At 40.2% G+C, this 14,766-nt stretch overlaps 2 protein-coding genes across 2 annotated transcripts; one reads left to right on the forward strand and one right to left on the reverse strand.

Annotated features, from left to right (window-relative positions):
- Window positions 1–2,759: 2,759 nt before the first annotated feature.
- Window positions 2,760–6,721, reverse strand: LOC131168450 (galactinol--sucrose galactosyltransferase). Its single transcript, XM_058127879.1, has 4 exons — window positions 4,987–6,721; window positions 4,124–4,301; window positions 3,570–3,937; window positions 2,760–3,475 (listed from the first exon to the last, which is right to left on the reverse strand). The coding sequence occupies exons 1-4, from the start codon at window positions 6,193–6,195 to the stop codon at window positions 2,912–2,914; spliced, it is 2,319 nt and encodes a 772-aa protein (XP_057983862.1). The 5' UTR covers window positions 6,196–6,721; the 3' UTR covers window positions 2,760–2,911.
- A 5,695-nt stretch (window positions 6,722–12,416) lies between these two features.
- On the forward strand, window positions 12,417–12,998 carry LOC131167548 (uncharacterized). Its single transcript, XM_058126350.1, has one exon. It carries the CDS (start codon window positions 12,417–12,419, stop codon window positions 12,996–12,998), a length of 582 nt encoding a protein of 193 aa, XP_057982333.1.
- Window positions 12,999–14,766: the final 1,768 nt, after the last annotated feature.

The raw sequence follows: 14,766 nt of genomic DNA on the forward strand, positions 1-14,766 counted from the left end.
TTAGCTCAGGAACCCAGTGCAAAATTTTGAATTTTGAAAGGAGAAGTTAATATGGTTGGGGTTTGGAGGGAAAACCTCTGAGAACTCTATTTATATGTCGTCTTAGATGTATTTATAGAGAATGGTTGTAAAAGGAAGAGTGTTGTACATTGTTCATATCTTTTGGATAAGAAGACAGTGAATTTTATCGTTTGCTCCCATGGTTGTAAGCTTTGTCGAACCCCATAATTCCTTGTGTTATTATGTTGTTATTACTTTCATATACTTCCTGTGGTTGTGGATTGTTCTATATATTCATCATTGATTACTATATTGTGCGTTTGATTCTAAATTTATATTCCTCTTTGTAATTTGTTTTTCACAAAAAATTGGTATCAAAGCATTGTTGGATCTTTATCTGCGAAATTTGACGTTGTCAAGTTTGATTGAACCAGGAATTTTAGTTTGTGGCAGAGAAGGGTGAAGGATCTCTTAGTGCAATAAGGCAAGATGAAAGCCTTATACAGAATTCAACCAGAAGGCATGGATGAAGCAACTTGGAATGAATTGGAGGCAAAGGCAGTATTAACCATCCGACAATGTTTGGCTGATGACATGTTATATCACGTCAAGGATGAGGATTCTTCGGCAGCGGTTTCGTGAAAACTGAAAAACCGGTATATGTCTAACTCTTTATCGAACAAATTGTTTCTTAAGCGAAGGTTGTATTGGCATAAGATGGTAGGGAGTTCGGATTTTAACCAACACATCAATGTATTCAATCAGATTGTTAGTAATTTGATGTGTGTTGATGTAAAGTTTGAGAAGGAAGACAAGGCGCTGATGTTATTGAATTCCCTACCTGCGTCTCACATGTATGAGAATGTGGTTATCACTTTGGCATGGGACAAAGAAAGCCTGAATTTGGAAGAGGTGACAAGTGCATTGCTCGATTTTCATCAAAGAAAAATAGTCAGCGATGAAGTTTCACATAGTGAAGGGCTTGTGGTGAAGAGTAACCAGGAACATGGGAGACGTAAGTCCTAAAACGGATCTCGGTTGCAGTCTGGGAAGAGGAAGGACATAAAGTGTTTTAGGTACTATAAAATTGGGCACATAAGATCGAAATATCCGGAATGGAAGAAAGGGAATGCTGAAAATTGGCAGATCACTGTGGCCAAGTAAAATCCTTGGTCCAAAGTAAAATCCTCAATCCAAATAGATCCTAAAAGATCATGTTGAGAAACTAAATTGGAAGATCACTGTGGCCATTGCATGGCCACAACAATTGCACTATTGGTTACTTCCCCTAGTCCCATTCCATAAACTCTTTCAACTCTAAATAGCTATCGATTTTGAAAGATTTGGCAATTTGTGGTATATCAAAGCATCATACATTGATTCCATTCAGTTTCTTGAGCTACTTATTTATTCTCCAATTCCTTTGAACAAAACCCACCTCCCATTTGCTGTTTTGGTTTTGGAGCATAAACTTGAAAGTTTGCTCCAAAGCACAACTTCAAAAGAATCAGAAAAATTAAATTATAGAGCTTGGATTGATCAAGAACATTTATAAAAAAAAAACACAAACCAAGGAAAGTACCTAGCTATAATTGTGATCCCCAAAGTTTTTGGCAACATTACAGAGCTTAGCCCTTGATGAAGCCATTGTACCCCCACCATATTGCCAATATTCAAACAACAAATTGAGTTCATGAAAAATGAATTCATCGATCTTGGTTCATGAGTATCAATTATTTTCAACAATCCATTAATTTTGACTAAATTAAGATTTTATAGTGACTTTTTTGTTCCATCTAGATAATATAGAAAATATATATCACTATTGTGGCAAACTGAAAAATGGGTCGATCGGGTAAGGATGAGGACAAGGGAACAACTTAATGGGAAATTCATACTCTTTTGAACCACTTAGCATGCCTGTCTTGACTGCTAATTCCATTTACCATCCATTTCTCATATTCCCCTATCAAATAATTCTTTACTTGTAGTTACATGTATCTGGTGGTCTATGGGAAGACATGAATGATGAAAAAGCTGTGGATATTGTCCACAGCAGTCCTTAAGCACATAAGCAGGAAGTGCCAAAAGGCATGTCCAGGCTGCCCTTAGAGAGGCAGCTATAAGGCAAGATATGTGCTTGAGTCTCTGCAAAATGGACAAGAAGCTCTTATGCCATTTCCACAGTGATATATTTGTTATTTGTTTTGTTTCCAAACCACAATCTTTTGGTGGGATTTCAATGTTTTAACTATCTATAGACCAAGGAAGCCTCCAAATTGAGTTTTAAACACACACGTGCGCGTGCGCACACACACATACAAGTAAAAACCAACAGAAACCTAATGAAAGAATAGCATCAAATGAAACAAAATTATGTCGCTGAATGAGAAAAATACATATCAATCGCAATAGAATTATAGAACAAAGTCCTTAAATAACTACAGCCGTGAAACTCAAAATTTTAGATTCAATAAAGAAACAAACAAAAAATAAAAAGAGAAAGGCATAATAGAATAGTAAAAAATGCAACAAAAACACATCGATCAGTTCATCTATCTCGATAACACTACCTTTAATAAGCACCATTACAATATAATTCATAGTAATTGTCAAATCTAAATGCACCATTGCGTTCATTCTGCTAACATGCAAAGAGAAAAACAGCAAACAGAGTGTTAAGAATGTTTCTTGTTAAAAACAACCTTTGTGAAACTTGGAATCCAGCTGATTTTGCTGCTTCCACATTGGAGAAAGAATGGTAACAACCAAATGGAAACTTCAAATTACTCAAATACATGTAACTTAAATACACATACTTGTGCTTGAAAAAAAAAATGAGCTTTAACCCAAAGGAACTAGAAAAATAGTCATAATCAGGGAAAGCTTATAAATAATCAGCTCCCTGAGTTCAAAACAAGTAATCAACCATGGACAAATTAGAAGAAGCAGGCCATGGCACTTGAACCACAACCATGCTCTCTTCATACACGAACACAGCATCTTCCCCATTGATCTTACAAGCTCTTGGTTTCTGCGAGGCAAATGCCCTCATTTCTCCAGTTCCCTTCACCCCAATTCTCACAGAAGCCTCTTCCTTATTGAAGCTTAAAGACTGAATTGCACCACCGGAGTTGAGCATGTTCACCAATCCGATCGGCGCGAACTGGACTGATTTTCCAGGTAGAAGAGCAATTGGAGAAACCGTCATTAGTTCAAAAGTAAATGGTTCTAGTGAAACTTCTATGCTATCTAATGGCTTCAACAGAACAAGCTTCTTTTCCTTGAACAAGTAAATGGCAAATGCTTGTATTCCTTCCACGGAGATGGGGTTCCTTCCACTGTTCCATTCAATGTCTTTAGCGGAGGCCTGCGCTGTCACGAGATGCGAAAATTCAGAGAAGCATTGGTTGCGCCGTGTTTCGCGACACCATCCTCCTCCTTGGCAGTTGAATGCCCCTAGTACCCCAGTGAACTGTTGACCAAAAAACAACAAGAGCATATGGTTAGTGACTATAGGCAATTTTAATTGTCATGGAAAAATACGTGCATACGTTATGGTGTCTCACCTTGTTTAGGTTCCAAATCTTTAGCATGGTTTTTCCATCATGAAGGGGGTCTTCAAAGAGGCAGTCACGTGTCGGAAGAGCATAGTACTCGCATCGCAGGATCGTGCCATCGGGTAAAACGAGGGATTTGAGGAGCTGGAAGTTGTGTTTTCCAACAGAGTCACTCACGTAGATCGGTCCACCGGAGACTGCCCGGGAGGCGGCGTGGAACTCGGCACAGGGGTGGGTGGATTGGAACATGTCCCAATCTGGGTGTATGAAGTTACCCATCCATAAGCTATTGTAGGCACAGTGCACCATGTGACACCCTTGTAACCAAAATGTGCCATTAGGGTCCCCGGATGGATCAGTGCACCAAAAATCATCACCTATAGTTTGAAATAATGAAGCATATCAGATACAACCTAATATATAAAATACAAGAATGTACATTTCAAGGGTAAATTAGAAGAAATACCGGGGCAAGCCCGTTAATCGGACATCATCGTATGAAAAATGGAATTCTTAAGTTGGGAAAACAAAATAAGTTTAGGGATGAAAGTTTTAGGACATACCAACACGACCAAGGGAAATGGCCTCTGTTCCAAGAAGCATAAAATCATTGCAATGCTCCATACTGGCAATGACACCATTCCCTTTGAAATGTTTCCTCACTGAAGAGGTTATGGCTTTGTAATATGCCTTGGCCAGTTCTACTCTGCCCCCATACTCCTCACACAGCATCTCCAGCAACTGCACAAACCAAGATACACAAATACAAAATCAACCTCCATGGGTTAGTTAATTGGGTCGAATCCGAATTGAATTGGATCCCGGGTTGAAACCCGTGACCCGGCCAAAACTATACTTAAATAAGCAATTGATACTAATAAATTAGGATAAAGTGAGGAATTAGTGGCATTAATCAAATAAATAAATAAAAAACCCTTAGAATCTTTTAAAATAATGCTTATGTCACTAGTGATGATAGGATTATGCAGTCTAAAAATTTAGAAAATCCAAAAATTAAATTCATAAAAAAGGAAAATAATTTTTCAATATATAACTTCTCAAAAAAGAAAACTGTGGATTGCGTATTAGTTTTAGATCCGAAAAAATAAACATACTAAAAAAATATTGAATTTTCCGCAATGGGCTCCCGATAGAGATTTTTTTTTAAATATAAAAAAAAAAGGAAAAAATTGTTTTTAATTTTATTGTTTAGATATAAAATACTATTAATAGTAAAATTTATTCATTAAAAAATTTTAAATCAAATGTCAATAACGTGTAAACTCAATTTTTTTTTTTCTTTTCCGGACAACCAATCAGAAAACGCAAACTCATAACTCTTTACTATTTCAAGAAGGAAACAAATTTCGTAAAATTAACGGCTTTGAAAAAAAAATTCAGAGAAATACACTGAACTTAAACTTACATGAATCACGTCGACTTTGACCCCATCAATGCCCACGGACTCCAAGCGCGAGTGAACACCTTCGTACATCTGATCAGCGACCTCCGGCGGCACCAGCCCCACCCCATTGTTAACAATCTTATCGACGGCGAGATCCTCCATCGTCGTCTCCAGTCCTGGAGACAGCTTCGGCCGTACTACGGTGGCCGCCGGCAGTCCTGGCATGTTGGGCCGCAGTCCGCCCCAGTACCCACAGAGCGCGTGCCACACGTACACGTACTCTACGCTCTTAAACTCATCCTTCAGGTCCCCAACGAAGGCCCCCATGCCATTACCACGAGCGCGAGAGCTCTCGTAGTCCCTGAACTTATAATTTTCTTGAAACTTGATTAGCCGGCAGGGCATCTGCTCTCCGGCCGACGTCCGGTTCATCCCCTCCAGGCCGGAGCTTGGATCGTCCTCATCGTGGCTGATGGACTGCCAACCGTCGTCGATGAGGACCAGCCCCGGCGGGCACCCGCCCTCGACGAGGCCTCTCACGCCTTCCCACACGCCCTGCGGGTGCACCGTCAGGTAGAACGCGTCCCACGTGCACCAACCGAACTTATCCACAATCCCCGGAGGAGTTTTCTCCTCCAACAGCCTGAACGTCCCCAGGTGGGCCCTCACTACCTTCATTGCGTCGCTTACCAGAGTGAACGGATCATCGCCGGCGTGAATGTAGAGGGAGCTCCTGTAAACTGCCCCGGCGACCTTGGTCGACCCGCTCTCGACGCAGATGTCCACGTAGTCGTCGTCGCCGGGCTGGAGGGAGGCCCGGAACGGGCCCTCGACGATGGGGAGGACGAGGACGTACGGCCGGTCGGCGCCGGAACCCTGTCCCAATTTGTCGAGGAGGAGCAACTGAGTCTCGTGCTCCAGGTCCCGGCCGTTGGACCCGACCCAGTGGGTGGTCCACCAGACCTTGAACCGGAAAATGCTCATGAACCGTATGCCCCTGAGCTTGCCCACGGGAAAGACGTGGCGGCTGCGGGGCTGGTCGGCGTCGAACCCGACGAAGCAGCCGGCGCCGGAGGGAGTGGCGACCACGTTGGAGGGGACGCCGGAGAGGACGACATGGCCGTCGGCGGTGAAGTTGGATCCGTCCAGCGAGACGGAGGACTGCTTGCAGGCATTTTTGGGATGATCGGTGAGGAGGGGACAAGGGGTTTTGGTAAAGCCCGGAGCCATGGCGCAAAGAAGTATGAACACTTAACAGACAAGTGAGATGAAGAGCTAGTAAATATAAAGGATTGGAGAGAATGGGGAGCAATAAATGGGATTGAAGAAGAAAGTTAATGCTAGCAAGATTAAAGGGATTTTTGTGAAGAGAAATTCAAATAATTCAAAGAAGAAATGGGGAATCTCAGAAGATATTGAGAATGAGATATTGAGAATGGAGTTGCCATTTGTGGTTTGGGATTTATAGGCGAGGGAGAAGCGAGAATGGAAGGAGAGGGTGGAAAGTTCAAAGGAAGGTGGAGAGACCGCGAGCAAGAGAAAGCGAAAGAAATCATTGCTCACTCTCAGTCTGCTAGTCCTGCTGGGCCAATCTGTATCTGCCATCTCGGCGAAGGGAGAAATTATCTCCACCGCCATTTCCATCTTCTCTCTCTCTAGTATTTAAAAAGTGATTTCTGGAAGTTATTATGTGGGCCATTTGAATCTTTGATTTCAAAGTCCACTGCTTCATTTGATAAAGATTAAATTGCTTTGAAATTTATTTTTTAAGTGCAAACAGGACTCTACTATTCTGCCATTGTTAGTGTTTAAATATTATACTTTTAAAAATTTTACTAATATATTGGGTTAGGATTTTGAGTAAAGTTAAAATGTTTCAAGTAATTTTATTGACAAACTCTTTTGAATCAGAAAATGATTGAATTACTTTTAGCTTGATTAATTATTCAGTAAATATAAAATCAGAATTTCCGCCCATATACATACTGCAAATCCCTCACTTATGATGATTTGGAAAATTGAAGAGAAAATAAGAGACTCAATATCATTTTATTAAATTGACTTTTTATTTCTTAATTAAGAAAGTATTCTAATATTTTTTGTGCTTTAAAAAAAATATTATAAATTTTCTTTCTAATCTACCCTCTTTTGAAAAGATTTTAAAGAATATTATGAGAAAATATTTAATATTGTTTTTAAATTTGCCTTTTATTTTTAATAAAGAGGATAAATTTTCTTTCTCTTGAATTTATTTTTTGGAATTTAAAAAATATCAAGTTTTCTCTTTTCTGAACAAATCTCCACTTGTAAAGAGAATTAAAAAGAAAAACCCTTACAAGGGATTTTACTTTCCGTCATTTTTGCTTCATTAAAATGCAATCAAAATGAGTAACGTCAATCCCCTAACTTAAGAGGTAGGATCGAATCATGGATGGTAAGAATATTTTTATTATTTTTTTTAAAACCAAGCTCCAAAGCTTAAATAAAGCAAATAAAAAGAAGAAGAAGAAAAAACTAGGCAACTATTTTTTAACTTAGTTTTGATCAAGCATTTTCATATATTTTTTTTCTTAACAGTTCGGTTTTGGTATAACCTATTTAATAATCAAAGTTATCTAAATCAAACCGGTGCATTGTAAATATGTTAAATGCATTATATACTTATATATATTAATCATATTTTAATAATTTACATCAAACATGCATGCATATTGTAGTATTGTGTTAGTATGTTCTTGTGTTGAAGTTAAGGAACACTCTAAGAATTATAATCATAGTTATCTATTACTTATATTAGATTCTAACTTGGTCTTTAACGCTCTTTATGTTAGCTTACATGTAATCGTTGTTAATATATATAGATGCAAAGATCGAGTATTAAGTTTATTCTATTGACAAGCTGCTTGAACTCGACTCACTTTATAATTCAATTTAACTTGATCTACTTGATAGTTTAAAAAGTTGAGTTTGGGTTTTGTAGTACCATCGGCAAGTTTAATCAATCCTAATTGAGTCTATGTAATTTTTATGTTATTGATACACATAAAATATACCAAAATTAAATAGTCAATCTGCCATAAGGGACAATTAGGACGTGACAACAATCAAGGTCATCAACACTCGAAGGCAGCTACTCAGAATGGGTCAAACACTATAAAGGCTAGAGTAACTCACGCCTGCACCATAAACAGCTGGTGTCAACTTCATAAAGGCCAGAGCGATTCATGTCTGCACCATAACTCGCCAATAAATGACATTACCTTATAGGGTCAAACTCCTCTGCTATAAATAGGGACTCGGCTGGAGAGGCAAAGGTATCTCATTCTAACCCAATTTCACTGTTGCATTCAACCTCTCTAAAGCATTCTCTTACTTAAGCATCAGAGAGATCCCCCAAAGTACACCCCGGGTGTAACGACCAACTTAATTTTACCATTTTTTTATAATAATAGTGTCCACCATAATAATCCTGGCAAACCATAGTCAACCTGGACCCATGAATATCAGGGAAATACTCGAAATACAATATGGAAGCCTAAGCAGCAGGAAACGTAAAATCATATACATACCAAACTATCAATCAACACAATACTAGAGTCTTACTACAACTATCATATGAATACAACACATCCCAAAAAATCAAAAAAAAGTCCTAGGGTCGCTACCCAAACATCCATCTCACCCTAGAAAAATAACTTACCCTTCAAATAGGGTAGATCAGTTGGAACCTAACATTGCGAAGCTTTGTCCAATCTCCTATTTGGGGCTCCTGAAATATTTATATAATTTGAGCTGAGACACCTTTCAATAATGGAAATAAACTAATATCAGTGCGTGGAAATATGAGTATTCTTGTATTATACATATAATAGTACATGAACATACTTAATAAAACTGTCTGTATCATATTTGGAAAAACATATACATAATCATATCATGGTATATTATACTGAATTTATGTACGTATAAATCATCTCATATAACAGTACATAGAAAATATCTTGGATGGTTAGCTGGCTGGTGTCATGTCTTACCCCCACATGACTGGAGCGACAATGGCTGACCAACTACTTCCAAGTCAAAAGTAAAAGTCTGTAAGTATGATGGGTCTGCCACTCCTAATCCGTACACCATAGGGCGCTTGCACTACAATAAACCACATCGACTGCCATTCTCCCACTGCCTCGTATGACAGCGGTAGCACTAACATAATCATCATTGTAATCATATAGCTACGGTATCGTACTTCGTGAAAGTCTAAACCAAGCCAACCAGGTTTTGATAACATATAACATACTTCCAAATAATGATACATGGCTATACGTAATTATATTCGTCATATTAATATTTTCATATAATTTTGCATTACATATCATAAAAATCTTCGGCCCTTACGCTGACATTTTGTATTTTATAAATCACGGCCCGTACATCAGTATTGCATATCATAAAAATTTTTAGCCCGTACGCCGGCATATCATATAAAAACCTCGGCCCGTACACCGACATATCATATTAAATCCTCGGCCCGTATGCCGACATATCATATAAAACCTTCGACCCGTACGCCGACATATCATAAAAAACCTATATCATTTTAACATTTTTCTGAAAGCAGTAAAATATACTTATTTTGTAAACATAATATTTTATCATCATAATTTCTATGGTGAATATTACTCATGCCACACAAAAGAGGTATTAAACATATTTAAATCATATCCCTGTTTACAACAGTATTTCCCAACATAATTCTATAATATACATATTTACCTGAAATTAAATGCTGTAAATAATAAATACATTTTCATAAAAAGACTTACTTAGTTTATTCTCTTACATGACTTCTGGAAAGCCCCTAAAATAACCAATCCAGCACTCGCAGGGTTCCCTGTTCAACACCCTGAAAACAACATCTCCCAGAACAGAACTTCTGTATTTCTTCGACTACTACATTTTCTACAGTTGTAGGATAGAAAAATATTGAATAAAAAGTCTTACCTTAAATTTGGAATGAAATTCAAGTCGACCCCACCAACGATCCACTCTAGCAGACTTGAAGAGAATTTTCCCAAAAGTGTCATGGTGGCCTCAGATCATCGAACTGGAAAGAATCTGGCCTGAAATCTTAGAGAGAAAGGGGAAGGGATGAACACGAGAGAGAGAGAGAGAGAGAGAGAGAGAGAGAGAGAGAGAAAGAGAGAGAGAGAGAGAGAGAGAGAGAGAGAGAGAGAGAGTGATTTTCGCGTGATTCCTGAGGAAAATTCTGAGTTTAGGTTATTTATACATTGACCTTCGTCGACGAGACACGTCACTTTATTGACGAATGGCTATTCCTCATTGACGAAATTCAGAGCTGAAAAATAACCACTTTGTATCTTCTCGTCGATGAGACACATGTCCCCATCGATGATCCCAATAAGCCACTTCGTCGACAAGGACCTGTTGTGCCCCCTTTTTAATTTCCTTTTTCTCCCTCTTTATTATTTAATCATTATAATTTCTTCGGGTCTCTACACCAAGTCCTCCAAGCCACCTTTGTTTTCATCCTTTTCAGGTGATCGGAGATCAGAAGGTTTGTCGGAGGTCCTCGACATCTCTATTCCACAATAGTTGGCACCGTTTGCAAGAATGCTTTTGAGAGGTGTTCATCACACTTCCAGCCTTGATCCTTAAATCATGGCAACAACTACCAACTCCAAATCTAACCCAGTTACAGGCGATCAGTCACCCCAGTCTGTGCACTCTACACTCATATACCATTCAGGAGTCACAAGGGAGGAGTTCCTTATTTTCCAAAGGAGAATGGAAGCCTCCTAGAAGAAGATGGAGGGCATGTTCAACATGCTCTTACAACAAAAGAGTCATGGAGAACCTACCCTTCATCAATGGCCGATCGATCCTAACTTACTAGGGAAAGTAGAAGACCCAAAGGAGAGCAATGGAAAAATAAATCCCCTGAAGAAAGCGGAGGACGCGAATAGCGTGGGAGTGAACGAGCAATGATCGAATGAGTTAGAGGAGAGGATAAAAAAGATAGATCAAATAAAAAAAATGATGAAAGAGGGACGAACTAACCCTTTTTATGGGGAAAGTTTGTTAAAATCGTCGAATCCACCATTTACCAAAGAAGTGATGGAGGTTTCGTTGCCCAACAAGTTCAAGATGCCGAATTTTGAAAGGTATGAAGGCTCGACTGACCCAGTGGATCACCTGGATACCTTCAAGGTATTGATGCAGTTGTAAGGTGCACCCGATGCCATCATGTGTAGTGCGTTTGCAGTTACCCTTAAAGGTAATGCCAGGGTATGGTATCGAACCTTGAAGCCTGGGACGATCAGCTCATTCTCAGAGATGGAGCAGCAGTTTATGGGCCATTTCATCAGTAGTCGAAAGATCACCAAAACCATGACCCATATGATGAGTCTGGTTCAAGGAGAATGGGAGATGTTGAAGAAGTTCATACACCGCTTCGTCACAACAACCCTAGAGATCCACAACCTGGATTACAAGGTGGCACTGGCGGTCCTAACCAAGGCCCTCTAACTCGGAGCTGAAGCCACCAACCAACATGGAGGAGCTGATGGCTAGGGCACAAAAATACATCAACTTAGAAGAGGTAATGGATACAAGAAGAGACTAGGCCGAATTGAAAAAGACAAGGGATTAGAGATATTGGTGAACCTTCCAAGGCTAGGAAAATACAAGACAGCAGCAAACCTCAAAGCAGTTCCAAAGAAGCAAGACATACTAGTAAGTTTCAATCTTATACTCCCTTGAACGCACCCCGCACCAATGTGTTAATGCTTATACGAGTGAAGGGATATGTTTCGTGGCCTGAACCTATGCAAACACCCTCGTATCAGCAAAATATGTCAAATTATTGTTAGCTCTATAGGGATCACGGGCACAATACCAAGGAATGCATTCACCTTAAAAACGAAATCTTGGTGTTGATAAAAAGGGGCCATCTGTCAAGATTCGTGAAAAAAGGGGATCACAGAAGGGAAGCTTGTGAGCAGAAAAATCCCGAAGTAGAAGAGAAGGAAGAGCAAGTTGTCGGAGAGATAACAATGATCTCCAACGGACCCGCTAGCGGGGGAGACAATGGGGGCACCCAAAAGAGGTATGCCAAATAAGTACTCGTAACAGAGGAAAGGAAGTTGGATGGTAAGAAAAAAAAGCAGGAATACATTATTGCCTTCAACAAGAAAGATAAGGAGGGAGTGCAGTAGCCTCATGATGATGCCCTGGTTGTGTCACTACTGGTGGCCAACTACAAGATGAGACGAGTATTGGTAGACAACGGGAGCTCGGCCAACATAATATTCTGATTGGTTCTCCAAGAGATGAAAATAGGCAAAGAATGCCTAAAAGCCATCTTTACCCTGATGGTTGGATTCGAAGGAGACATGGTACATCCAATGGGTACGAAAATGCTCCCGGTGACAATGGGGACGTCCCTGCAACAAATCACCTTGATGGTGGACTTCCTGGTGATTAACCGGCCATCAGCTTACAACATTATAATGGGCCACCCTTCACTCAACGCAACTCGAGTCGTGACGTCCACTTACCACCTAAAGGTAAAATTCCCTACTCCACATGGGATGAGGATGATTAAGGGAGATCAATCAGCAACTCGGAATTGTTATGTGATGGTGTTAAAAGGCAAGAATGAGGCATGGAAGGCCCTGACTATCGAAGACCTAGAGGTAAAGGGAGAAGGTCCACAAATCGTTTTGATTGACAAGGATCTTATGAACATCCCCATAAACGGCAATCAAGAGAGGTGTGTCCAAATAGGAAGCCGAAAGAAGAGAAGCTTTGCATTAAAACGAATCAAGGTGATAGATGAAGAAGTGACAAAGCTAGTACAGGCTAAATTCATCAAGGAAGTTAGCTATCCAGAATGGATCAACAATGTAGTCTTGGTAAAAAATCCAAATGGAAAGTGGCGGACTTGTATTGACTTCACGGATTTGAATAAGACGTGCCCTAAAGATAGCTTTCCACTTCCCCACATTGACTAGCTGGTGGACTTGACATCTGGACACGAGCTCCTGAGTTTCATGGATATGTATTCGTGATACAACCAAATCCCAATGCACCCAGGAGACGAGGAGAAAACGTCATTCATCACAAAAAGGGGACTCTACTATTACAAGGTGATGCCTTTCGGATTGAAGAATGTGGGGTCAACATACCAACGGCTGGTAAAACGAATGTTTAAAGATCTACTTGGGAAAACAATGGAGACATACGTTGACGACATGCTTGTGAAAAGCCTGAAAGCAGAGGAGCATTGCAAAGATTTAAAGGGCACATTTGAGCTATTATGCAGGTATCAAATGAAATTAAACCCTTCCAAATGCTTGTTTGGTGTGTCTATAGGGAAATTTCTGGGCTTCATGGTGACACACAGGGGAATAGAAGCTAACCTAGACAAGATACGGGCGCTACTAAAGATGAAAGCCCCCCTAAACAAAGAAGGAGGTCTAGGTCTTAACAAGAAGGATTGCCTTACTCAGCAAGTTTGTCTCCTGCTCAGGAGATAAGAGCCTCCCCTTTTTCAGGGTACTATGAAATAAAGGAGGATTCGAATGGGTGGAGGAGCAAGATAAGGCCTTCGAACAACTCAAGTAATACCTTGGTTCCCCCCCCCCCCCACTACTAACCAAGGCGACAATAGAAGAAGACCTCAACCTATACGTGGCTTTAACTCCACATGCGGTCAGCTCAATCTTAGTTAGAGAAGAAGGAAGGCAACATAAACCCATCTACTACACCAGCAAAGTATTGAGCGGAGCCAAGTTAAATTACACCACAGCGGAGAAGGTGGCCTTTGCAGTTATCTGTGCAGCGCAAAAGTTAAGACCATACTTTCAAGCGCACAAGATAATTGTGTTGACCAACTTACCACTAAAACAGATTCTCCATCGGTCGGAGACCTTGGGGAGAATGATGAGATGGTCAATTGAGCTAGGAGAATTTGATGTACATTACAAGCCAAAGCCCACTATCAAAGCTCAGGTGCTGGCTGACTTCATGGTGGAACAATCCCAAAAAACAATTGAAGAACCAAAGGCCTAGACACTACTTTTGGATGGATCGTCTAATGCAGCCGGAGGAGGAGTAGGGCTAATTCTTATGGTGCCAGACAGTTTAGAAACACTCTATGTGTTGAGGTTGGAGTTCTCAACAACTAATAATGATGCTGAATATGAAGCCTTGCTGGCAGGTCTACACCTAGCAGAGTCCCTTGGAGTGGCTCGATTCATGTGTCGAGCGATTCACAATTGGTGGTTGAGTAAGTGAAGGGAGAATTTGAGGTTAAGGAACATAAAATTAAGATATACCAAACAAAAGCGCAAAAGTACATCAAAACATTCACTCAGTTCGATATAGAGCACGTACCATAATCGGAGAATGGAAAGGCTGATGCGCTGGCAAGATTGGCCTCAGCTACAAAACCAGATTGGAAGAGCGCCATCTACTTGGAAAGAGTTGGGAAGCGTTCCTACGATAAGGTTGGTTTAAACTTGGCGGTGGTTGAAGCTATCGAAGGAGAATAGAGAACCCCCTTAATATAGTACCTTCGGTACAAGTCCTTATCGAACGAAAAAGAAATAGTCTATATAAGAAGGAGGGCAGCCTGGTGCACACTCATAAACCAAGAGTTGTTCAGGCAGTCCCTAACATTGTCATACCTGCGGTGCTTAGGTATCAAAGAAAGATAATACGTGCTAAAGGACAATCACGAAGGGATATGCGAAATTTGCCTGACCAACAGGCCCTTAG

The sequence above is a fragment of the Malania oleifera genome, chromosome 11, assembly GCF_029873635.1.
Source record: "Malania oleifera isolate guangnan ecotype guangnan chromosome 11, ASM2987363v1, whole genome shotgun sequence".
In the NCBI taxonomy this organism is placed as follows: domain Eukaryota; kingdom Viridiplantae; phylum Streptophyta; class Magnoliopsida; order Santalales; family Ximeniaceae; genus Malania; species Malania oleifera.

Bases quoted from the DNA above. Each gene is read 5' to 3' on its own strand.
- LOC131167548 (XM_058126350.1), top strand. From the start codon at position 12,417: ATGGGGACGTCCCTGCAACAAATCACCTTGATGGTGGACTTCCTGGTG.
- LOC131168450 (XM_058127879.1), bottom strand. From the start codon at position 6,195: ATGGCTCCGGGCTTTACCAAAACCCCTTGTCCCCTCCTCACCGATCAT. The intron at 3,938-4,123 runs GTATGTCCTAAA...TTCAAACTATAG, and splicing joins CATTTCCCTTGGTCGTGTTG to GTGATGATTTTTGGTGCACT. The intron at 3,476-3,569 runs GTGAGACACCAT...TTTGGTCAACAG, and splicing joins AGATTTGGAACCTAAACAAG to TTCACTGGGGTACTAGGGGC.